This window comes from Eschscholzia californica, unplaced genomic scaffold (genome assembly GCF_041429995.1).
Source record: "Eschscholzia californica isolate CP2 unplaced genomic scaffold, dmEscCali1.0.p SCAF_1, whole genome shotgun sequence".
NCBI lineage: Eukaryota > Viridiplantae > Streptophyta > Magnoliopsida > Ranunculales > Papaveraceae > Eschscholzia > Eschscholzia californica.
The window spans coordinates 80,754,992-80,780,170 of record NW_028238198.1 but is presented as its reverse complement, the minus strand read 5'-3'; the positions used below and the strand labels follow the sequence as shown (position 1 = coordinate 80,780,170).

At 35.3% G+C, this 25,179-nt stretch overlaps 5 protein-coding genes and 1 long non-coding RNA gene across 8 annotated transcripts in view; 2 read left to right on the top strand and 4 right to left on the bottom strand.

The window, feature by feature from the left end:
- Positions 1-722, bottom strand: part of LOC147569761 (uncharacterized) — a 32,783-nt gene extending 32,061 nt beyond the window's left edge. The window contains exons 1-2 of one of the 2 annotated variants that reach the window (XM_086656278.1): positions 647-722; positions 520-566 (exon numbers count right to left, since the gene is read on the bottom strand). The gene's annotated coding sequence lies outside the window, so the exon portion shown is untranslated. The remainder of the gene's footprint in view (positions 1-519; positions 567-646) is intronic. The other variant, XM_086656279.1, reaches the window with a different exon arrangement.
- A 3,149-nt stretch (positions 723-3,871) lies between these two features.
- Positions 3,872-6,784, top strand: LOC147569760 (glutamate dehydrogenase 2-like). Of its 2 annotated transcripts, none has more exons than XM_086656277.1 (9): positions 3,872-3,990; positions 4,318-4,431; positions 4,944-5,165; positions 5,270-5,344; positions 5,476-5,592; positions 5,720-5,970; positions 6,054-6,129; positions 6,205-6,291; positions 6,473-6,784. In XM_086656277.1, the coding sequence occupies exons 2-9, from the start codon at positions 4,402-4,404 to the stop codon at positions 6,656-6,658; spliced, it is 1,044 nt and encodes a 347-aa protein (XP_086512403.1). In that variant the 5' UTR covers positions 3,872-3,990; positions 4,318-4,401; the 3' UTR covers positions 6,659-6,784. The 2 variants fall into 2 exon arrangements, with proteins under 2 accessions (XP_086512403.1, XP_086512402.1); XM_086656276.1 differs by having other exon boundaries at positions 3,872-4,214.
- Positions 6,785-7,996: 1,212 nt separating this feature from the next.
- Positions 7,997-11,346, bottom strand: LOC147569758 (uncharacterized). Its single transcript, XR_015231339.1, has 2 exons — positions 10,428-11,346; positions 7,997-8,505 (listed from the first exon to the last, which is right to left on the bottom strand). It is a non-coding gene; the product is annotated as an uncharacterized LOC147569758 (long non-coding RNA).
- Positions 8,681-9,886, top strand: LOC147569759 (uncharacterized). Its single transcript, XM_086656280.1, has one exon. It carries the CDS (start codon positions 8,810-8,812, stop codon positions 9,707-9,709), a length of 900 nt encoding a protein of 299 aa, XP_086512406.1. The 5' UTR covers positions 8,681-8,809; the 3' UTR covers positions 9,710-9,886.
- Positions 11,347-13,581: 2,235 nt separating the features above from the next.
- Positions 13,582-15,353, bottom strand: LOC147569757 (cyclin-U4-1-like). Its single transcript, XM_086672290.1, has 2 exons — positions 15,010-15,353; positions 13,582-13,858 (listed from the first exon to the last, which is right to left on the bottom strand). The coding sequence occupies exons 1-2, from the start codon at positions 15,351-15,353 to the stop codon at positions 13,582-13,584; spliced, it is 621 nt and encodes a 206-aa protein (XP_086528416.1).
- A 3,020-nt stretch (positions 15,354-18,373) lies between these two features.
- On the bottom strand, positions 18,374-24,495 carry LOC147569756 (GATA transcription factor 27-like). The gene is made up of 8 exons (XM_086656275.1): positions 23,854-24,495; positions 21,421-21,789; positions 20,738-21,173; positions 20,200-20,275; positions 19,923-20,026; positions 19,345-19,531; positions 19,106-19,226; positions 18,374-18,859 (listed from the first exon to the last, which is right to left on the bottom strand). The coding sequence occupies exons 1-8, from the start codon at positions 23,891-23,893 to the stop codon at positions 18,549-18,551; spliced, it is 1,644 nt and encodes a 547-aa protein (XP_086512401.1). The 5' UTR covers positions 23,894-24,495; the 3' UTR covers positions 18,374-18,548.
- Positions 24,496-25,179: the final 684 nt, after the last annotated feature.

Below are 25,179 nucleotides of genomic sequence, written 5' to 3'. Positions count from 1 at the left end.
CATAGAATGAAAGTTAGGACCCAAGTAGCTTTTGAGCCTGAACTTCGAAAGAAATCATAGTATTCTACTACATAGAAGCCTCTAAACAAACAACACTGTATTCACTTAAGCCTAGTCTAAATTCAATAATAAAAGAGACAAACAACATTACCTGTCTCTGTCGCCGAATCATCGTTGAGAGATCAATATATGGAAGCTTCATATCAATTTTGCACTCCACAAGAATTCCTCCGTTATAGTCTTTGATGTAACCGAAGGATAAACACTTATTACGGGAAAATAACAAAGTAAAACATAATATACAGATCAAATGACCCAGTAACCGAAGAAAAAAAACCGAAGGATAAACACTTATTACGGGAAAATAACAAAGTAAAACATAATATACAGATCAAATGACCCAGTAACCGAAGAAAAAAAAGGTCGGCCCCAGGATATCAATAACGATCTTCAAAGAGAAATTGACTAGGACAGACATATTGATAAAGCTTAAATTTCTACTAAGACAGCGAGTCATACCCTTGCCATTTTCCTTTGTCAAAAGTAATTTCTTTCGAAAAAAAACCCTATAAATGCACAAACACAGAAACAGAGACAAAGAAAATGTGTCAATACAACATTCAAATGAAAAAAAATGATCCATCACTATTTCCGAAAGTGGGGATGCCCTCTAACTTTTCTGGGTTGATAACAATATCCAAATTTAGAATTGAAATTTCCTTGCTGAATCATTCAGAAACTTATCCTTAATCTTTGACTCCAAGAAAATGACTCATGAAGTCGGTAACTAATAACAACAATTCATGAATAACACATGCCCTCTAACTTTTCGAGGATCTTTTGGCCCAAATAATATGTGACGTGGTGATCATCATCTCTTGATACTCCTATTCGAGGAATACACGTTAACATTTTTGACGTGTTAGCTACATGTAGTCGTGAAATTCGAAGGTCATACATTTAATTTAGTGTGAATAGAGAATCGATCAGTTATTGATTTGTGTTAAAGAAGGTAAATAAAATGAAGGTATAAATAATTTTTCATGTCCTATGATGTCATGCCATTAAGAGTCTTTAGGTCAAAAGTATTTTGATGATGGTAGTTACTGACCATATTCCATTCCAGAAGTGTGGCTGAAAATTTGAAGGCCCTGACAAAATTTAATTGCGGCCTTTCGTACAAAAATAAATTACGAGCAAAAAATGTAACAAAATATAAGATGATGAAGACCATAGATGATTCACATATGTATTAAGTGTGGCACCACCCGGAACTCGAATCCGAGTTAATTGCATGGACGCCCATCACCCTTCCCAGCGGAGCTAATAGTCGTTAGATGGTTAAGTGAGTATGATATAGTATATAAAGTTAACTGTGACCCTTTTATAGGAAGTGGACCCTTTTGAGGTGGGGGCCAGGACGGACGCCATGTCCGCCCTTCTCAAACACATCCCTGCTCCATTCATGTATTTATTCGAGTACAAAAAAAATTTGGAGTGGGAATATAAATTTTCCCTCCTAAACACTCAACTTTCTGCTGATGTCGCCAGCAGAGGGTTGCCTACCGACCCCTGTGGACGAATTTCACTAAATATTTTTTTCTACCTCTTCTCACCGCCATCATCTTCATTCTTCCCAGTCTCTCGCACTGAGAGAGGAGAAAGATAAAGAGAAAGGGAAAAAGAGAGAGAAAGAGGTCCGTAGGAATGGCAGAAGGAGAGATGAGTTGACCAAATATTAGCTTTATCCAATAAGGAAAGCTGAGTAACATTAATGTTGGGATATTTCTTTTTAAGTCTCTAGTTTGTGATCAGTTTTCATTTTGACCTTTTGTTTTTCATAAATTAAAATGACATCCATTTCTAATATCCGTCTGTTAACTTTAATAGCTGATTTTATATTTCCTAAATTACCCTCCTTCTTCTTACTTTAACTTTTCTTTCTCTCTCTATTTTTAAACCCTTTAGCAAATACGATCTAGAAAAGATCAAAAAAGTGATTTAGAGCATCTCCAATGCAACACTCAATAATAAAAACTCTGAGTGTCACATATGATTTTTAGAGTTTTTCCTTAAAAACTCTCTCCAATGCAACCCTCTATTTGGATCTCTAAGATAACGTGTCGAGGTGGAATAGAGATATCTCAAGAGGACATTCTATTTCTAGAGTGTCCTCTTGAGATATCTCTAATTGTCCAGCTCATTAATATTTGAGTTTCAACCAATAGAAATCGAGTCTTCTATATTTTCTAAATAATTAATTATTTATTTACAAAAATAACTATGTCATATAAGTAAATAAGATAAGTTTAGAGTTTGCATTGAAGTCACAAAATAATTGAAGATCTCTATTTTCGCCACTTAAGAGCATCTCTAATGCAACACTCAATCTTAGGAACTTTGAGTGCGACATATTATTTTTAGAGTTTTTCCTTAAAAACACTCTCCAATGCAACTCTATTTGAATCTCTAAGATGACGTGTCGAGGGTGGAATAGAGATATCTCAAGAGGACACTCTATTTCTAGAGTGTCCTCTTGAGATATCTCTAATTGTCCAACTCATCAATATTTGATTTTCAACCAATTGAAATCGAGTCTCCTATATTTTTTTAATAACAAATTATTTATTTACAAAAATAACTATGCCACATAAGTAAATAAGATAAGTTTAGAGTTTTGCATTGGAGACAAAAAAATTGAGGATCTCTATTTTCGCCACCTAAGAGTGAGAATCTCAATTGGAACTTGACACATAGGATGAATAGAGATTTTCTTTGAGTTTTGCATTGGAGATGCTCTAAGAGTGAGGATCTCAATCGAAACTTGACACATAGAATTAATACAGATTTTTTTTAAGTTTTGCATTGTAGATGCTCTTAGGATTTAACTCTTAAAGTTTTGGATCATCTCTTATCTTAAAACAACCACATAAGTTGTACTCTCTACCTATTTCTTCTAAAAGTGACACCATTTCTGGTAGCGGTCCTACTTGTAAGGAGAGAAAGTAAGAAACGGAGAAAAAAAAAGAGTGTGACCAGGGAGAGAAAGTTCACGATGATGGTGATGAATAGAAGGGTACAAGTATTATCAAGCCGTGCGAAACCTTTCGAGAATGAAATACACCTTTCGAGAATGAAATACGAGATTGTCGGTGGCAAAATAAAGCCTTAAGGGGTCTTACGCATCAAAGGCATGAAGGGGTCTTATGATTATCCTTGTCTTCAGGAAATACATCAAAGAGTGCATTTCAGTCTTCTACCTATTTGTTCCCCAACTCTTAATATTTCCCATTATCAATATTTAGATTTCTTCATGATTTTCTATCTAACTCAATCAGGACAGATACTCTTTTTTTATCTTCCCCCTCATATAGTATGTATAGTGTAGGTGAAGTTCATTATACTGTTGATCATCAGATCTCTGGTTGATTTGCTTAGTATAGGTTAGTTTGAATTACTTGGGTGGGTTCAAACTCATTTTGATTTTCTAATGTTTCATTATACTGTTGTTGAATTTGAACACCACAATTGCCTAATATACTTCGTGTACACTTTTATTGAATTAAATGTGTGAATTAGTGCATCATTTAATCATAAACTACCTGCTTTAATTTGATAGAGCACTCCAGGTCGTTCATCGCTGCACCTTTATCTTATTTGTTTTGGAATTGGTAACTTTATTACTATAAACTACTTGTTTATCCGTGAAGTCTTTATTATCTTTCAAGATCTTATTTGTTAAACGGTTTAAAGATAGAAAGAGAAATTAAGGTTTGTGAGAGAAGAAGGAGGGTGATTTTGGAAACGAAAAAAAAATAACTGTTAAAGTAAACTAACGGCTTTTCAAAAAGGAAACCACTTTTTAATTTATGAAAAATAGAGGGTCAGAGAGGAAGCTGGTCTCAAACCAGGTGTCTGATAAGGAATATCCCTAATCTCTTTTTGTCACCATGGAAATAGTCAAGAAGCCGTTTAGTGCTGCTACTAGAAGTTGGGAACTTATTTGTTGCATATCTTGATCTTTCTTTCTCTCTCTATATAAATACCCATTTCTTCTTCATTTTATCTGTATAATAATCTAGTAGTTCTTTTTCTATTTGATAACCATGAATGCTCTTGCTGCTACAAACCGTAACTTTCGTCATGCTTCCAGAATTCTTGGATTGGATTCAAAATTGGAAAAAAGTCTTATGATCCCATTTAGAGAAATCAAAGTATAATAAGAAAATGGGTTTTGATTCATGGGTACCCTTTAATTTTTCTTCTTATTATTATTGTTTTAATCTTGATTTTAGGGGTATATATTTGGTTTTACAGGTTGAATGTACAATCCCTAAAGATGATGGAAGTCTTGTTTCTTATGTTGGATTCAGAGTTCAACATGATAATGCTCGTGGACCTATGAAAGGAGGGATTCGTTACCATCCCGAGGTGAACTCTTTTTTTAAATCACCCATTTCTGATTTTCATTCTAATTTTGTTTTTTCCATGTTTTAGGTTTAAATATTTGATCTGACTGGTTTTGTTGTTTTGGGTTTTTATTTAATCAGATGCTATTTTTAGGGAAATTAAGTTATGGATTTCTATTTGATTTCGATGCTTATACTTGCTAAGATCAATGCAAATAAGGTTTATCATTTGTTTATTGCTAATGTCACAACTTATCGCGTAAAAGCATCTATGCCTACAAACGATTTTTTTCACAAACTTATGATGATTTTGGGTTGTATATTGTTGATGTTGGCGTGTTTGTTCAGTTATCATATCTGTGCACGTCTTTGAAATGTTCTCCGATATAGGACTACCCATCCTTGTCTGCTTGAACGATATATAGAATTCCAAATTTACTTAGCCTTTACTTATCGATAATAAAATTGCATATTTAAAAATGAGTTTGCCTTATACTACAACTTAGTCTTAAGAGGTGTATTATTATATCCAAGGTTGACCACGATGAGGTAAATGCTCTCGCTCAACTTATGACGTGGAAAACGGCCGTAGCAGATATCCCATATGGTGGGGCAAAGGGTGGGATAGGTTGCAGCCCTAGGGACTTAACACAATCTGAATTGGAACGTCTAACTCGTGTTTTTACTCAGAAGATTCATGATCTTATAGGAATTCATACTGATGTTCCTGCTCCTGACATGGGAACTAACTCACAGGTATCATATTCGACTTCTGATGTGTAGAATATGATCTTCTTACACTTTTATATTCTACTTCAGGGAAGAGCTATTGTTTATTTGCCTTATCTCGATTTCATCAGACAATGGCATGGATTTTAGACGAATACTCAAAGTTTCACGGTCATTCACCGGCTGTTGTTACAGGAAAGCCTATTGTAAGTGTCTATTACTGAGAAAAAGATTAGGTTTTCAACTGTTACATCAGAAGAGGATTCTTTAACGCATAAAGAAATTCGTGTACATCATATATAAATATAGTATTTAATTTATTCTTTCGACATTGTAGGATCTTGGTGGATCTTTGGGAAGAGAGGCAGCAACTGGACGAGGTGTTGTCTACGCAACTGAGGCTTTACTTGCCGAACATGGGAAGGAAATTTCGGGTTTAAAATTTGTTATACAGGTAAATCCAATATTAGTTTCTTTCTGTTTTAATCTATTCAGCAATCACAATAATACTACCCATTTGAGATAATGGAAATCGCCTTTTATTAATTTTCTCGTTGATGAAAATACGAATATATATGCAGGGTTTTGGAAATGTGGGATCTTGGGTGTCGAAGCTTCTTCATGAGAAAGGTGGTAAGATTGTTGCTGTGAGTGATATCACCGGAGCGATTAAAAACCCAAATGGAATTGATATCACAGCTTTGCTTAAGCACAAAGAAGAAACCGGGGCTCTAAGTAATTTCCAAGGAGGAGATGTCATGGATCCAACTGAGTTGCTTGTCCATGACTGTGATGTTCTAATCCCTTGTGCTTTAGGAGGAGTACTAAACAAGTATGTTTCTCTCTATCAATTCGAGATTATCGAATTCACTTTTTTTTACTTCTATCCTTATATGTATATACTTGTCTTCAAAGGGAAAATGCTAGTCATGTGAAGGCTAAATTTATAATCGAAGCAGCGAATCATCCTACTGATCCAGAAGCAGATGAGGTAAATGAAATGCCTTTGGTTGCTTCATTTCGAATAAAACTACCAATTTTCATATGGAAAATCTTCTTGCTACAGATTTTATCCAAGAAAGGAGTAGTTATCCTTCCTGATATATATGCCAATGCTGGAGGTGTGACTGTGAGCTATTTTGAATGGGTTCAGGTACTTTAAATCCAAATTAATTCTTTTTTTGTCGGACGGAACAATTATAATGGGTAGACACAATATTTTGAACATAGGTCATTTGACGGTTGCTTTTACTGTTTCCGAAAAGAAAAATGAATATACACATTCCCATAAAATGCCAATGATGAATGATCTAATGTTTTCCTGATATCTGCAGAATATCCAAGGTTTTATGTGGGACGAAGAGAAAGTGAACAAAGAACTTCAAAAGTACATGACGAAAGCTTTCGGCAACATCAAGTCAATGTGTCAAACTCACAACTGCAACCTTCGAATGGGTGCGTTTACTCTGGGGGTTAACCGTGTCGCTCGTGCTGCCATTCTAAGGGGTTGGGAAGCATAGGATCTCTTGTTTTCTCTCAATGGGTACACATCTCCATAGTTCAATACATTCATGTTGCTTTCTTGTTCTTAATTCTTTGAAACTTATTGAATTTAGTTAATATTAAACTTTTAGTTCTTAGAGAAATGGGTGGATGTAGGGTGGTAATCGGTCGGAGTCGGGCCGGTCGGGTTCATGTCATTCATCGGGTCGGGCCGGTCGGATTTTTAAACACTCTATCCATTCGGGCTTTCGGGTTTAATGGGGCGGGTTATTTAAAAAGTCCTAGTGTCCAAAACCCGTCCAAGTCCGTCAAACTTTTCGGATTTTTTGGGTATCGAGCGGTCGAGTATCGAGTTTTCACCAAAGTTTCAAAATATATCGGTCGAAATGATCAAAATATTTCTATTTCAATAGTCCCTAAATTTCTATCAAAACTAATTTAATTAAGTTTCTCTTAACAATGTTGTGTCAAGAGCATTCCGCACTTGGACACCAATATATGTATACCGCACTTGGACACCAATATATGTATATATTATACACTTCAAATACTTCAAATATATATCTATATATATATGTTATACATGCATGCATAGATACATAAAAGCAAGCATACATATAACGTGTGTAGGTGTTATCGTATAAATGGATGAAATTATTAAACGAGTTTTATCCGGTAAAGATTATCGGGCGGGCTCGGGCGGGATGTCGGGTATCACTTCATCGGGTCGGTCGGGTTAACCCGCCTTCGGATTTCGGGTACCCGCGGGCTCTAACGGACTCGAATACCCGTGACGGGTTTCGGGTTTGTGGACTTTTTTCCCAGCCCTAGGTGGATGGGGATTAAAATTTGTAAACATCTATCATACATAATAAGTTAGAAATTAGGAATCCAATTTGATAAATGAAAGATAATTCTCTTTTCTAATTGTCATGTTCTCATTCTACTTTCTATTGTATCATCTTAGTCTATTAGAGAAGAGAAGATGAAGAATGATTGGAAAATAACGAAGATGAAGAAGGATTTGAAGATGGCGAGGATAGTGTTAAACGTGAATTAATTAATTTTAAGCATTGGTTCACCATACACGAAAATATTTCGAGTGTCCTCATCGCTACTTTCGTGCTTTTGAGTTTAGTGCTGAACTTCAATCAAAATTGACACCACATTTCACAATCGCTACATTCTTCTTCTGTTTTTGTCTCACCATGTGTTGTTTTCCAACCAAAAAGAGAAATATTTTAGAAAACCAAGTGGAAGTGAATTTTAGAATCTCTATCAAGACAATAAAAGATAACACATGAAAGTATGATTAGATCACTTTCACGATAGAAAAGCAGAGAAATAATTTCCTATTTCGATATGGACAGAAATATCTTTAAGATGAATCTGATTAACATTTTCAGCACTATACTAATAAGGATGAGGTTAATATCATTCCAACCTCCTGCCTATGGTGATACATATATTGAAAGAAACATTGCTTAAGCAATACCCTTTTTACACTAGTGGTACTATTAAAATAAGAAACTCCACTTTTGTTAAGTTCTAACCCTAAACCTCAAGAACCCTCAAACTTCTCAAGACAATTCGGTTTACGACATCTTAAGAAGTCCAACTCTTAGTTGCACAATATCATATGTTCTTCGTCACTGAAGAGAGCGTGATTACCGTGACGTCTCTAACCTTAGCAATTATCAATATTGTCGCCGCTTTTGACGCCTAAGGTCCAAATCCACATGTACGAGATTTTGTTTTTAGCAAAGGCTTCATGAGTCCACCCAAAAGACCTCGACACTTGCCAAGCTTGAGTATACACCTACAACCTAGATCCAATTATAACTCTGCAAAAAATTATGTCGGTCTCCCGAAAAAAAAAAAAAAAATCAGGCCGACCTTCAAAAAATAAAGAGGTATATTTGCTATGGTGTGGCTTTATAGGCCACAAAAGTTAGGAGTGGGAGTGGGTGGGAAATTTGGTGGAGCAATGTTTATCTTCTTCTGTATAATAGTTAGCAAAATTGAAATTGATGTTTGTCACTATCTAAATTATTACTCCCTACAACCACACTAAACCCTACATATAAATATTCAACTCCCACTAAACCCTAGTAGTAAAAACATCTCATCAAAGAAACTTCCATTTACAAACAAAATCATCAGAAAATATGATATACAAGAACAAATCTCAATTCATTCTTTTATTAGTCTTGTTTTTGGTCTACTTCTCTGTTGTTTTTAGCACGAAAGATAACAGTAAGACCTCAGAAGTATCAGAGATGCCGACAACGTCAAGTTCTGGAACACCAACTGGTGCCACTGGTTCAGGTCAAGGTAGCGACTGGAACTACAATTGGGGTTGGGGATCAAGTCCTGGTGTTGGATGGGGATACGGTTCTGGGTCAGGTAAATCTCCAAACGGTCAAGGGAAAGGTTTCGGCTTTGGGTCTGGTTCAGGTTCTGGATATGGGTCAGGTTCAGGCTCAGGATATGGGTCTGGTTCAGGTTCAGGTTCAGGTCCAGGATATGGGTCTCATTCTGATTCAAGACATGGGTCTCGACCTGGATACGGGTCCGGGGGAGGATCTGCTAGTAGTGGTGCTCGTGGTGGCCGCTATGGCTTTGGAAGTGGGTTTGCTCCTGGAGGTGGTGGAAGTGGTGGTGCAGGATATGGATATGGATCTGGCACTGGTGATGCTACTGGAGGCGGCAAACATGACTTCGGAAATGGTTTTGACACTCCTGCAGGAAGTGGTGGTGGGTTAGGATATAGGTTTGGTCCTGGTGGTGGTAGTTATGGAAATGGTTTTGACACTCCTGCAGGTGATAATACTGGTCCAGGACATGGGTTTGGTACTAGTGATGGTTATGGAAGTGGCTTTGACACTCCTACAGGTGGAAGTGGTGGTTTGGGGTATGGCTTCGGTACTGGTGGCGGTGGTGAAGGCGGCGTAGGTGATGATTTCAGGAGTGGTTTCAACACTCCCGGAGATGGAAGTGGTGGTTCAGGCAGCCAAAACCATCAGTCCCGGGTGGTTGCAGGCGAAACAAACAAGAATGGCAACTGAACCAGCTGGCCCAAGTCCCAAACCTTATATATATATATAAGAAATATATCATCTTGCAATATCAAATGATGTATGCAAACTAGAGTGAGAGAGTAGTTTGCTAGTAAACTATATATAAATATACAATTCTGTATACACATAATATATCAAAATAAAATAAGATCTCCATGCCCTAAATTTTTCTCTATGAAATTTCCTAGCTGTAAGCAATGGAAATAACAAACAGAAACATATAGGTCTAAAATTTTGTGCCACTCAATCATAAAGAGTAAAGGTATAACTTTCTCCTTGAGAAACTTCTTGCCAATCACACTAGACCAAACTCGAATATTTATATATTTTCTTTCCATTTGCAGATTCAAATCCATACTATCTAATTCCGCCAGTACCGTTTGAAACCCTACTTCAATGATCATTGTATTCTAACTCCCCAAATTAAAAATCTCCCCTAGATCGTATAAAGTAATAAAATTTTGATCCTTCACGTACTTATGCAAAGTTAAGTGGTACAACTACGGTCCTAAATGATGGAAGTTTTAATAATCACAGATTCATAATCAACATTATATTAAATTCTAACATTTACATATTCGAAAGTATATTTATACTACTTATATAAGTTAGGTTATCTAAAGAAACTTAACGAGGTAACGGGTACCGCATTTCAACTATACAATCATTAAAAACGATAATGAACATCAAAATCAAAAGTTAATACCTTTTATACACTGCCACCGCCGCCATTTCCCACTTTGACGTTGTTCCTTCTTTGGCTGCCTCGGAACCATGTTTTCCCTTCAACTGCATATATCCAGCCATCCACGGGCAGTCTGAGGCATCCATGAGAGCCATTACTATCTGCATCTCATTAAGAACTTGAAGCAAAATTTTCTTCTCCTATACCAAATCTTTTCAAAACATTTCCGATAAATTGCTCTTAAAGATCATTTTTATCCTTAACAAAATCACTTGTTTGTCTTGTCTACAATAGATCTTAACCATCTACTTTGATTGTTCGTACTTCTTCCCACAACCTCAAGGGAAATCTCTTACAGCTGAGACTTTTCGCCAACGAGAATACTTCTTATTCGTAATCCCCACATTACCCATTGTTATTCTCTTCTCTTTGATTTGAGAATTATTTTGTGAACTGATTCCAATTGATTCAACTGATTCCAATTGATTGAATGTCTCTAACAACTCTTTAGTTTCGGGTAAGAAGCTTTTCAGTGGTTCTTCAGTCTGACCTAATTCCTTCGAAGAAGTTTCGGTTACCAAATGATCCATTTGTTTTAGGGTTTCACCTTCATCCTTAGACATGGTAGGATTCAGTGTTTCAGATATCAAAACAGGACTTTTATGGGTTTGATTTGCATTATTAAATCTAGCGTCGAATCTCCCACAACTTTTAGGATAATCTCGATGTGCAGAAACCTTTCGCAATTTAAAACCATAGCCGATCTTCGATCTTTCCGTCATTTCTACAGGCAAAACTTATTATATCAACATTGGATATTTAGGATAATCTAATGAAACTAAAGAGTAAAGTAAACCCTAATATAGTTTCAGAGAGTTCTAGATAAGTGAAGGGAAGATGATGGATACTAGGGTTTTGAACGAAGTACAGAAAAATCAAATAGTAATGAAGTAGATTCAATCTTTACCTTAACCAATCCCACCATGGAAGACTAAACAAATTAAGACAAGAAAATTGATGCTAAAAATTAGTGTCATTGGTCAACAACTTTTAGGTCCTAAAACCAAGCAAGTCTCACACACTTGCAAAAAAAAATATAAAAAAGAATTTCACGTTTGTGGTAAGATCCCTAGTTAAAATGTTTGTCAATGGTTTGCATTTCTCCCGACACAATTTCTGATCAATTAGTCAACACTTGGTTGCAGAAGTAGATGATATTGTTGACATAAATTTCAAAATTTTAGAAGTCTCAAATTAGATTACAGGGAGGTGGAATCTATAGTTGTTGAGTTTGGATTATTAAAAGTATAAATGATAAGTTTAGGCTTTAGACCTATTTCATTCGTAGTTTAATTTCGGCAGCTATCGTCGTGCTTATCACATCTTGATGATGTATCAATGTCATGTATTAGCTAACGTAAATCGTATTCCATATTCAAGAAAAAAAAAAAAGATAACTTATGACCTATAAACAATAAACTTTGAAAGAAAAGTTAACGACAACAATAAATTGCATGAATATCTCTAACGTATTCATCACTTTTTTTAACATTAAAATAGTATCACAAAGAAGTATTTTGACATCCCTGACACACGAGCACTCACAAGTAAAATTGGAGACAAAAATTTGAGAAAAGATTAACAAACGTCAAGTGAGCAAATCTATGGCACAAATTTTACATGGACTACTTTAAAATTTAAAGTTAATGAATGAAGTATGAAACTACATTTTACATAGAAGGACTAAAACTTTTTATGGGAATCGTCTATAATTTAATTGACTCTAATCTTAACACCTCATCATAACTTCATTCTAAGGATTGAACTTTCTCTTGTTTTGTTGAAAGAAGAATTGAACTTGATTTTAAAAGAGAGGATATCACATATAAAGAATGAAACCCTAAACTAAATTTACTTCTATTTCTTTGAACCGTAGTGCAAGTGTGTAACCAACTTGAAGGAGCCTTCCTTCTTAATGTATCTTATAGCTACTTAAAAAACGACCCATAAACATGCATAAAGAAGTTTTTTTTTTGTTGAAACAGACATGCATAAAGAAGTATAATGCTCATATTTTCAAGTGGATCATATTGAACTATTTCTTGGCTTTTCGAATTATATATAGGTGCATACTGCATAGTAGGTAAAACAAACTTTTGAATTAAAATGTACTATTCTCTCCCTCACCCCTCGAGCGCCAGAACTCAGACAAACTTAGATAAACAAACAAGATCTAGATAAGAGAGATATACTTCTCTCGCTAACTCCTGCATGTTCACGTAAGTTGTTGGTATTCTAGTGGCATAGGAGTCCGACCAAATCTCAAAGGTAAACACATTTCTGGTGTAACTATGAATTCCCATTTGTATAGGCTGAGCTCTATGTAGAGTATTTAGGGAGTTCCAAAAAGTACAATAAAGAGCTATTACACAAACTAATCTAAAGGCTCTTACAAAACAAACATTACATTTGCCTCTCCAGACTTCCCCACCCAAATCCCAACCTTTCAATAGGTAAACAAGAGACAGTACTAAGGCTATTCAATATTTGAATAGATCCATCTTTCTAATCCACTTACTATATAGTAAGATATGTATTCACCATGCATCTAACATCTCATAAAATGATGTATCAAATTGTGATAGGATTTATTGACACATTAACTTCATCCAACCACACCCATTTCACCAAAACATGCATACTTCTATGGTTTGTACAGAGGCAAAGAACATGTGCCATGTCCCCCAACATCTATATCTATATGATTGTTTAGTCTTTTATTAAACCCTAACATAGTAAATATAACCTAAAAAAATAAACCCTTCCTCACACCAAATTTGCTACTTTATCCATGATTTCAGTATTCACTTCTTTGCATGTTATGGGCATCCAATACACTTTGATAACAATCTATAAGACATGAGAGAGAGAGAGAGAGAGAGAGAGAATTGAAATCCAAAACCTCAAGGAGTATGAAGATGAAAACAAAAGTTGGGTATTTCTGTTCACAAGTTTATAGGTTTAATTTTGTCTTCCAACCAACCACAACAAAACAAAACAAAAGGGAAAGAAGTCATGTCTTAATCATCTAGTACCTTTTAGAGAGAGAGAGAGAGAGAGAGAGAGAGAGAGAGAGAGAGAGAGAGAGAGAGAGAGAGAAGGAAGAAGATATAGTTTAGACAGCTGTTAGTTGTTTTTGATGGGTAGATTCATCATCATCATCATCATTTTGTTGAGAATGGAGGTTTAGAGATCTTAGAGAAGATTCTGCCAAATTTAGGGGAGGGGATTCCATGAACATCATTCTTTTAAGCTGAGAACAGAATGTGTAGAAGGTGTCTGGTGTCACATTTAAATGGAATTTCACACCAAGTAAGAAGTCCATTTCAAGAATGTTCATTTCAATTTTGCTCACTCCTCCAACTCTAGCATAGTATGCATTGTTTAAATACCTGCTCCTGTCAATTCATAACAAAACAAAAAACATGAAACTATTAGTAGAAATAATTATTTTTAAAAGAAATATATTTATTTTTTTTCGAAGTAGCTAGGTTCACAACCAACTTTATAAGAGTAGCACATCCAGTTAAGGGTCGGTGTGACGTGTCATCAACACCAAAAGTCTATTGAGCACGACCCATAAAAAGATCATTCATGTTGTAGAGCCAAATTCTAAAGATCTAGCGATAGTCTACTTTGTAGTAATCACTCGAAAAAAACAAATAAGTATCAAAGAACTTACCTAGTTGGTTTTAGTTAACTTTCTGAGTAGAGGAAAACATAAAGATGGAAAAGTACAAAAAAAAAAAATTACCATCTAAAAATGTTAAAAAGGAATTGCAGTAAGAAAATCACTAATTTGGAGAAAATAGTAAGAAAATTAATAAATGATTACAATAACTAATCACAGGGTGGACCTTAACACAGACACCACTTTTTGAGGTGGTTGCTTGTTTTGTTTGGAAATCATGACAAATTTAGTGATTGATTCAACCCTTTATACTCATTCTAACTCACAAGTATCTTAGATCTTACTAGGTGGGACCAATTTTGAAAATCTAGTGACCATGGAAGAAAGATTGCAAATGAGAGAGGGCTACATCCCCATTGACTGTGAGACTCTAAATAGTCCGACCAATGAGAGAGGGCCACATCAGCGTCATACTGTGGTCGGCCCCTATTTGGAGACATTTAATATTTTGTAGATTGAGATCTTAATTCACAATCTAATAGGTCACCTTCATAATTAGTTCCCTCATGAACAAAAAGTACATAAAATAGAAATAGAAGTTAGAGAGAGAAAAAAAAATCCATATCTCTCTCTCCCTACAGCTACAAATTTACTGAAATTTCTAAAACATTGATTCCATTCTATTTAGAAGGAAGAAAATAAACCCAATTCATGGAGATAAAAAAAACTTTTGAATGAAGAAAACAGAGAAGAATCAAAAGCTAATAACAATAAAAAGAGATTGAAATCTGAATACCCATTTGAGAGAATTGATCAAACTAAAAAACCCAGAAATTAAAATTGAAATTTAGACAAGATTCAATAATGAAATATGGGATTGAAATTGAGATATATATATATATATATACTTACATAAGATCATTATCCATGAATTTAGCAGCAAGCATAACACTTGTGATGAGTAATCGATGAGCATTGGAAGAATTAATACGCAAAAAAGGATGTCTCTCAGCAATTCGATCAAGATAAACAACAGCAACAATGAAACAAGAAGGGCTACAATATGAATATTGATAGATCCTTTGAAAATAACTCTGAATTGTTATTTCTGGTTTTTCTACTCCATAAAAAATTGAATCTTTTTCTGAATCAGTTATCGAAAGATTCCGATCGTTTTCTTCTGCTACTTTTTCTAGTACACATGATAGATATTTTATCACCTTTGGCATCACAAGTGGGTTCATAAGTTCTGCCATGAAAACTCTCTGAAATTATTTTTACTTCTTCTTGTTGCAAGGGAATTTTTTTTTCTATGTCTCTCTATTTACTTTTCACTTGGTTTATATAGGGTGATTCTAATATGTGCCCTAAATCCCTACATATTATAAGGCTTTAATTGCTTTCTATTTTTAACTAAAACTTAAATCTTTTATACAATAACAACTCTCTATAGTATAAAAGTTATCATACTAGCTATTAACATTTGGATATTAAAATATCTTCAAGATATCAAGAGAATAAAAGTATAGTCGTATCATTTGATGTTATGAGCTCATTAAATCACTTTTTCTGTAAACGGTAATAACTAGTTCAAGCGAGATTGTTAACGTCGCTATAACTACAAAACTAATCCCATCTGTCATGAAATGAGGGCACAATTAATGTTATCTCGAGCCTACTTAAGGAGGAGTTCTACTCCATACCTTGTCTAACTCCCTTCAAATTAAGAAGATACCGTTGAGAAAAATTTCTTTGAAGATTCAACTAGAGTAATCAACCTGAACTAAATCGTGTCGTCCATAAACGATGTTGTGACATTGTAGAGGACATGCAGAAATGAATGTGATTAGGAGGAATTACATTTCATAATAGTAGTTGGTGTACAAAAATAACATTCCAATTGTGAATTACTTCTCTTTCAACCAAAAAAAAAATTTTTGGGAATCACTTCTGCTCCTCATGGGAGAAGTCTCAAATTCAGTGTCTTCCGCTGCACGGATTTCCTAGGAAACGAACAAGAAGGTGGGCGAGTTTACGATTATCTTCCATTTGAAAATGTAAATTAAATAATCTACCGAAATAATTGATCTCTACTAATTTTATTTCTAACCAACAAAAGAACGCATTTAGGTATTGTGATTATCAGAAATCATACTACGAGATTGCAATTTCTAGTAATCACTTTTATTGCAATTATTATCATACTAATACGTGTGTTAATAATTGAGGTACATAAAATCATTGATTATCTCCATTGATATGGAAGAGAAACAATTTGATGTTTGATACGATGTTCTATTAAAACAAATGATGAAAAAACCTTTTATAGAATATAAAAGGTTCAAACGAAGTTGCTAATGTCGGATACTACTATAGAACTGTTATTTATAATAATCTCATTCATGTTCTACAACAAAATCTATTAATACGTCAAACAAAATTACATTTGATTATCTCCATTAACAAGTAAAAGACTCTTAATCAGAAATTGGAATCTAGTATGTACCAATTTAAGGAAGCCTTATAAGCTAACCTAACCGGATTGTGAGGTCTTTTTTTTGTGTTGAAGAAGGATTGTGAGGTCTTGGTTTAAATTTAAAATTCCCTCCATACTATTTTTAGCTCTAATATGACAAAATTACATTACTAGATGATCCCAAATACATCTAAGAAATAAAGAAGAAATAGAATATACCCCTCCATTCATATGTCTTACTTCCACCCATGTTATATAGCTTCGTATTTTTAGTTTTATTTTTAAAAATTGATTATTATGTACGATAGTCATTACAATGACTTTGATACATCAATGATGTGATAAGTACGATACTGTCAAATTTAACAAGAACAGGCCTAAAGCTTAACTAAATTATGGCTTAAAGGCCAACTAAACTATGGCCTAAAATTCAACTACATTATTTATACCCTAATAATCTCAAACTCAATAACCCAAAGATTCTACCTCCTCTGGGAATTGAACTCGAGACCCCTAGGGACTTTTAGAGTATATGTGATTACAAAGATCTTCCAAATCTGTTAAAAAGAATTCATTGCTCATTTGTATTTTTATCATACCAACACTTAATACATAGATGGTTGCAAGAACTTGAATTGGTTGCCTATTTAAAAAAATGAGTTTCTCTGTGGACTCGTATAGAGTCTTCGTGCCAATGAACTGACCGACCAATTAAACAACTCGAAACATTAGTCTTTAGTTTTTTGTTGAAATTTAGATATTTTTTAAAACCACCATTTTAAGTAGGGTTTGAGCACCGACCAGTGATCGATTGCCGATCATTTAGGGTCGGGCCGAAGTGGAACCAATCAATGAAGGTTTGACCAGATCAAGTATAGATCTCAGATAGCCTACAGACAAAAGGCAATCTTATTTATATAGTGATCTTATTTAAGGCAATCTTAGAGATATTGTCTCATGTTGCTATATCCGATAAATATAAAAACTCTGTATCTTGGGCAATATAAAAAGGATCTTACCTTTAAGAGAAAAGGATTTCATTTCTTTTTTGGAAATTTAACTTCATTTAGAGGCCAAAATCAAAATCTGAACACTTACAACCCTTACATAAAGAAAGGACTAAAAGCAAAATTACATAACTCTCAAGGGTGAAGTACGGATTACGCAAAAGTATGCACGAACTAAGAAATCGTCTGAATGAATGCGATTTCGGTTTCAGAATGAGTGAACCCAAATAGCTAGTGCTAAAGAATAGTGAAGAGTTGGAGAAATTTACCGCCGGCACCGGAAATCCCATATAGCTATCTATATTTGTAGTGCATTTAGATTTTTCAATGATGATTTTGTCCTAGTCAATAAACATGCATTTTGTTCAAGTCAACACTCACAAGTTCTATTTTCTTATGAATCTAAAAAGATCAGTTTATATATTTTACAATGTGGGTATCAAATGTTGTCTCTTTTCAATCATCATTTGACATTCTATTTGAACTCTAGTAAATATATGAAACCATATTAATAACTATGATGCATCAATAATTCATAATCAAACAGTTATATAGGAAAAGAAAAAATAGATTCGGAATGTTATATGTAATGGCATTACTAAAATAAGTACATGAAATAGTATCTATTCTTTGTAATGCTCTAGAAACCACCAAACTGCGCTTATTGGTTCGACATGTATATTACAATCTTTATCTCAACCTATTCAACAAAGTCATCTATCTACACACCTTCAATACTCAACATGCCAAATTCAATCGAAGATGCTTTGAATAGTAAACGGCCAAAGAAAAGAGAAAAAGAATCCCATTCCAAGCAGGAAAAGCATACTGTATATTTTTACATAAAAACTTTTCCATCTTACTGTTCGATATAAAAAGATGGATTTAAAGAGCTCAACTCGGGTATCCTAGAATAAGCTATTCTTTTTGTCTAAGCTCTGAAAAAAGTACAAGGACAAGCAATAGAATTAGTAATTAGTGAGATATGAGCAAATTACGCTAGTACTGCTGTTGGTTTCATGAGAACTGAGGCTTGACGGTGGATGCAGAAGCTCTGCCTGAGGGAAGGATCCATTTGGCGGCAAGTCTAACAGAAGATCTTGATCGGAATTGTCATCTGTGAACTGGAAAGAATCCAGCATAAGGGAGCTTCGCTCAGGAGTGAAAGCGAAAAGGCTTCTTGGACTAAAGCAAGAACCATCGTTGTCAATGGGATCCTTTGTTTCATAACCGGCTATTTTGATCAATTTTTTGGGACTTCTCATCTTAGCTTTTGGTTCTGCAAGTACGAAATATGCTTATGAGAAATGGGTTTAAATCACATCTCATGAATAACAACGATAATGTTATATAAAACTAAGTTTCTCCCCGCTCTTCTGCCAGTTAAAACCGAGACATCCACCAAAGCACATTGACAATATAGATAGATTTATATTGACATATTTGACGGTGGTAGCTGTAAACAAAGGAAGGGAATGTACGCCAAGTCAAGAATGAAAAGAAGCAAAATCTCTAAAGAGCCAACCTGGAAAGTTCTGATTATGGGGATCTCGAGGTCTCTTTCCAAGTAGGAAATTGTGCGACCGGAGAACACTGGATCCTGTGGCAACTCCTTTCCCTCTGATAACTTCTTCAGCTTTCGCATCCTAAACCCACCAAAAAAATTCAGTTGGAACTAATTGAATTTCAATTTCGAGAAAACCCAATCAAGAGTAGCTTATCTTAAGATATAACTTTTAATGTAGTACAGGAATAAGTTCAGACCTTAAGTAGATTGTATTGCTCGACCCATTTAGATTTTAGCGGATTGGCTAAAGCAAGGGTTTTCAACGTTCTACAATCCTCCATGTTTGTCACTGAGAAAGTGAGATCAAACACTCCCTCCGCAAGTAGTTGTTGAAATGAAGATAGGTTTTCTGCAAATTGGGAGCTCCCAAACATGCTTTTAAGGCTGCATATTAAAAAGATACTTTGATCAGAATAAATATTCGATGTTTTCAATTCAAGTTTCACAAACAAGCCATCTTATATGCCATCAACTTTTACGAAAATAATCCATGTTATGATTAAATTATGCTTTAGTGTGGTCTAACTCAAGTTGCAGTCCAAGTCGAGATAAATTTGGCAACAATGAGTGAATGTTCGAGCCATGTAAACCTCAAATACTCGCATCATTTTCGCGCAATTAGTTTGCTGCAGCAGCTGCAGCAAGCTAGTTAACTGGTTAGCATTTGAATCGACATCATCAAGCATAACCTGGACAGTAAATGTATGCTAAAAAATTTACAGCATACTAAAAGGAGTACGGAGCCGTAGTTGAAATGCAAAACAAGGAAACCAACCTATTGGGAAGCACGGCAGTATCCACAGATGGCAGATGCTTCATTAATAGCTGTTGTTCTTCAAGTGTGAAATGCCTCACAAACTCCTCAAAGCTAACAACATCCTACTCAAAACATGGATGATAATGTGAGCAAGTTAGCGAATAGAAAGTGAATGAACGCAATTATTTTCTTATATCCCGCCATAAGTGAAATGAAGGCAATAGGAAGATCATGAGATCTAGCTAAGAAAAACTCATGTCAATCCATGAAGTAACAAGTTTACTGGCAATCTTACTTTTAGATCTGTTGATCTTAGTGGCGATTTGTGATTTTGCAGAATTTGAGACTTTTCCTTGTGAATAACTTTCTCACTGCAATGTCAAAATCATAACACTGAAAATCATTGACCTGCCATATCTTAATTGCATATGAAAAATGTTATGGGTCCTTTAAACCTTCATGCGAAAAGATAAGCTTGTGATGAAGGTACCCATCATAAAAAACGGACAAAAACATTAAAGATTAGTTCGCATTTGGCTACCACATCGTGACTAACTGTCCCCTCAGTCTGTCGGCATGCATGGGTCTTCTAGCTAGTCTCTTTTTCTAGAGGTCCCAATCTTCCGTCGGTAGATCCCTCACTTCCTCTCTTGAGAGAAAGAGTGAGAGAAAATCCAAAAAAGGGAGAGAAAGAAAAGGGCGACGACCGCACGGGTCCTTCTTCTCTCTTTTCCCTTCTTAAAAAAATGCAAATTATTCATAATGACAAAAGGAAACAGTTCAGGGCCGTGTAAAAAACATAGATTAACCCAAAAATAAAGAAAGAAACTTACCCTTTTGTGCACTCTTGTTGAACCTCTGATCTTGAAAGAATCCTCCGATTCTCATTTCCCACACTTGGGCTGTTAAATCCCCTGTTATTACTATGTACATGAAGGGAAGTCGAACCTGAATAAACCTCATTTGTAATGTACGACTTGTTATCTATAGAAAACGAGCTAGCTTCTGACTCCTCATCTGGCACGGCAGAACTCGGGTGTTTCATAAGAATACTTCCATGCCCTATCTCAACGGAGACCATTGGAGTCTCATCTCCAAAGAGCAAGTCCTCTTCCGCTGACCCGGAGAAGTACGAAGATTGTTGTTGCTCATTTAAAATTGAGTGCAAATCTTTTGTAAGCTTCTCAACAGAAGATGTCTTTGGGCGACCAACACATGTTCTCCTTTTTGATGGCACAACTGAATCCCACACAATAGATTGGGATGAGCCTGCAAAATGTCAATGGACAAAACTAGGATTTAACAAGCTTCAATGAGTTTCAATGGGGGCTTTGCTTTGGAGTAACTACAAGAATTAAAAAGAGATCGTGTTTGTCCGAACGTGTAGTTTACTTCTTAGATGAGAAAATGAATTTTGTCTTGTATACTGGATACCAATTTGAAAATATTTAATTACGGTCCAACTCATGCGGGTAAGTGAAATTTATACCACTAATCCACGTAGGTTAGTTCTAACCTGTCATTTCAGTTCCATCCGTGCTACCAAACTGTGCACAACTTTCAGAGTAAGATATGGCTGACCCAGAGCTAGATCTATTGCTCGTATCTTCGTCTATACTCCTCCGAAAGTTCTGCTCATAATCCAAACATTCCCTCTTAATTACAAGACTTTCATCGTTTTGCTTTCTTTTGTACAATTTTGCTTCTTTGGTTTTAATGATAAGGTTCTTGACCTTGGGAACTTTGTATTCCTTGCAGTCATCAGACTCTGCTCGGGCATGCAGAGGGGTATAGTTTTCAAGTGATCCCTTTGTTCTCCATCGAGATCCACATGCATTGCACAAAACCGGCTTTTCTGGAGGTCCATTGCGCCAAAGGGGGGTGCCTGTAGAAAACAATTCCGATATCAGAAGTAAGAATAACTTAATACATAAACAGCAGACCACATTATATATAAATATATATATATATATATACAGAAAAGAGAAAGTCATGCTCATCTTGTCCAATTACTTTTGCCTAATTTAACTCAAGAAACCATGTTACCATCTGTCAACAATTGACATAATTAACTAAATTTAGTTTCGCAGGACTGTTGGTGCATTGTTTACTGCTATATATGTAATATATTTTTCATTCGCAATCATTAAGCTGTCGTCAATTGAAATCCTACCACCCATTTGAAAATGAAAATTACTAGTACGAATAAGACGGCAATTTGAGAGTGCATCGTCATTTTCCTCTGTGGGATTTCTGAGCTTAACACATTAAAGAACAGCACAATCTCCATTCACTAATGCATCATTTCTTTAAGAAGTAGAATGAGAAGACAGCTAAAATTCATGATGTAGACCAAGGTCAAGTAATGTCTTGGTACTAAGTTCTAACCTCCGAAGTTGTCAATGCAGGTCATAAATTTAAATTGGCCTTGTGCAGCAAAACAAAACCACGTCAAGTCTATATCGTTATATATCCACAAGAAACTTATAGGAGCTCAGTTTACACATTGACGAAGGCAAATCTCATTAATAATTCTTGGCTACGAATCCTACGATAACATTTTGGAGATCCTGAGGCAAGAGACTTCATCTATATTTCTAGAAAGCAATGGGGTGCTTGTCGAAAAAGTACAACTCATAACCCCTCGTACTCGCATGCCCAAGAGCAATGAGCTTTTGTCTGCTAACTACCACTTATGCTAAAATATAGAACTGTTAGAGGCGTCACAGTTTAACAAGAGAAATTTCCTGGTCATGAATGATAGGTATTGTCACGGAATAAACGTTTTATGCAGCAGAACCTTTTCTGCAAGAAGTGATATCAGAAAAGATGTGATAAACATGCTTCCATTTGTAGTTAGACTATTCGTCAGAGAAGGAGCCCTAACAAATGCAAGGCATTCATAGGTATGAAATAACGGAAGATAGCTAATCAAGTTGAAAGGTAACCACAAAAATAGTTTTTGTTTTTTCTTGCTACCCATTTTGCAACACAAAATTGCATATGCTTAAGCATGAATACTTAGTTTTATGACATATGCAATGTTGTTTCGTGTTCGAGAAGCCTCGAGCGAACAGCTATCGAGTTTCAACTTGCTATTAACTTCAGAAAGGAGTGGGAACAGTTAGCACACATCTGATGTGCAAAACTGCAACCTTCACTTCCGAATATGTCGCTCAGGATAATAAATTTCAGAATTAACAACCAAGTGAGTACCTAATGAACCACATAGACTGGACTTCAGCATCCCAAAGTGAACAACTCTCATATGTGTGTCAGTCTATAATAAGGGGCAACTCTTGCTTGTGAACTTCACTGCTAAGTGTTAAGTACATTTCATCTAACTATAGACTAATAGTCTTAATCTCCGAGCAATTTTATTTTGAGGAACAATTCATAGAAAACTCGTTTAGTGAAGACCAATCGATTTACGAGTTTGTCTAAGCTTACGAAATGAACTTAACTGAGATTATGAATCACAGTAGTTCTCGACTGACTGCCCACTTTGAGGGAACAAACCATGGAGAGAAATCTATTACGAATTCACTCTACTTGCATCAAGGATTGGAGGACACCCAACATTCAACTTAGCCAACCAAATTTTATCATTAAGAAGAAACACGAAAAGGGTATTAGCTCAACATTCGCAGAAACATATAGGCGATCCAGCTTTACCCAAATCAAAATGTTTTACTAATTCAACTAACATCAATTAGGACATCCCCACAACACATTCATTAAGAAATAACAAAGTTATATCAGGCCATATCCCAGAGGCTTTATATTCATTGAAGTGCAAATGTTCATTGAGATAATTAGACCTCTGGGTTGTCTATTTCAGATAGGCATATGGGTCTCTCTCTCTCTCAATCTTTGAATACAAAGAGGCTACTACTAATTCAAATAAAGTTACTAGATAATCAAATCCAAGTAGAAAATAAAAACTCACTTGCAACTCCACAATGAAAACAAGGTCCTTGCTTCCCCATGTTTCTCTCTCTAAATCTTCTCTCAATCTCCAAATGAAAATTTGGAAAAGTAAGACAGGGGAGGAAGAAAAATATTAAAATTAGGAAGAAAAAAAAAACCCAAAAAAACTAATAAGTAATTTTGATTTTTTAATGTGCAAAAACACAGTTTGAATCAAAAAAAAAAATTTACTGGGTTTTGATGGATGCTATTAAGCAAGAACTCATGGAGTTGCAAAGAGAAGCAAGACTCATGAAAACCCAGAAAAATTTGTGTTGAAGTCCATTAAAAAATCTACAGAAAAAAGGATGATCAACCAAAAGTAGTGAGAGGATTGAAATGGGTTTATTGCTAAGTATCTGTACAATCCAGTGGAATTGAAAAAAACCCTTTAACGCATCATCTAATTAAAGGTTTAGAGAGAGAGAGAGAAGGTGTTTTCTTCTATGAATGACCTGTTAGTGTTTTATTGTTCATTAGAGTAAATGCTCTCAGTTTTCATTTGCTTTTTTTTTTTTTAATGTTATAAAAATCTTTCAATTCCTTTCTCCTTCTTTGAAAGTAAAAAAATGGGGCCGGCGATGAGGTCAGAATGATAAATTCCAAACCTATTATGACTCACAATTGGAACATTTTAGGTCTACTGTTAGACTATTAGATAAATGGATTAATTCAATTTTGCCATCCAAGATGTGGCTAACTTGTAAATTTGGCCCACAATATTGTTCAACTAGCTATTTTGGTCCTTCTACTTCTAGATTTGTTAATAGGTAGTTAGGTTTGGTTGTTACTTTCCCATTTTACCCTTCCTAATTCTAATAGAAATTCTCTTTTTTCTTTTGCTCTTATCCTTATCCTCATCCTCATCCTCAATAATCACCATCTCCAAGACAGCTTGAACAATAAGAGTCATGTATAATCCGTAAAGTCATCCTACAGGCAATGTGAGCTTATTTATTCTTACTTCTATTTATATTTAAGTTCAATAATCATGGATTTTCGCTTCCGTGGGATCGAACTTGAGACCTCTTGTGATAGTCCCACATCGCTCACGAGAGTGTCCGGAGCCTAGGCTATAGGTGTATGCTCAAGTTTGGTAAGTGTCGAGGCTTTTTGGGGGAGTCCGTGGTGCTCTCGCCAAGAACAAAACCTCCTACCATCCGTGCGAGGGTGGTGGCGAAAGGGAGGACAATATCGGCAACTGCTGGGCTTGGAGCGTCACACCTCTAGTATGCAGAGCGGGATACCCAACCACTAAGTTGAATGGTGGTTGGAAATCCTTGATTATTAGAATCGAAAAGAGTGT

Excerpts from the sequence above, each read along its gene's own strand:
- LOC147569760 (XM_086656276.1), top strand. The coding sequence starts at position 4,107 with ATGAATGCTCTTGCTGCTACAAACCGTAACTTTCGTCATGCTTCCAGA. Across the intron at positions 5,345-5,475 it reads TTGTTACAGGAAAGCCTATT|GATCTTGGTGGATCTTTGGG; the intron begins GTAAGTGTCTAT and ends TCGACATTGTAG. Across the intron at positions 6,130-6,204 it reads CTGATCCAGAAGCAGATGAG|ATTTTATCCAAGAAAGGAGT; the intron begins GTAAATGAAATG and ends TTCTTGCTACAG.
- LOC147569759 (XM_086656280.1), top strand. The coding sequence starts at position 8,810 with ATGATATACAAGAACAAATCTCAATTCATTCTTTTATTAGTCTTGTTT.
- LOC147569757 (XM_086672290.1), bottom strand. The coding sequence starts at position 15,353 with ATGGCAGAACTTATGAACCCACTTGTGATGCCAAAGGTGATAAAATAT. Across the intron at positions 13,859-15,009 it reads TTCATGGATAATGATCTTAT|GTATTTAAACAATGCATACT; the intron begins GTAAGTATATAT and ends TGACAGGAGCAG.
- LOC147569756 (XM_086656275.1), bottom strand. The coding sequence starts at position 23,893 with ATGGGGAAGCAAGGACCTTGTTTTCATTGTGGAGTTGCAA. Across the intron at positions 20,276-20,737 it reads CAACAAGAGTGCACAAAAGG|TGAGAAAGTTATTCACAAGG; the intron begins GTAAGTTTCTTT and ends TTGACATTGCAG. Across the intron at positions 18,860-19,105 it reads CCATAATCAGAACTTTCCAG|AACCAAAAGCTAAGATGAGA; the intron begins GTTGGCTCTTTA and ends TCGTACTTGCAG.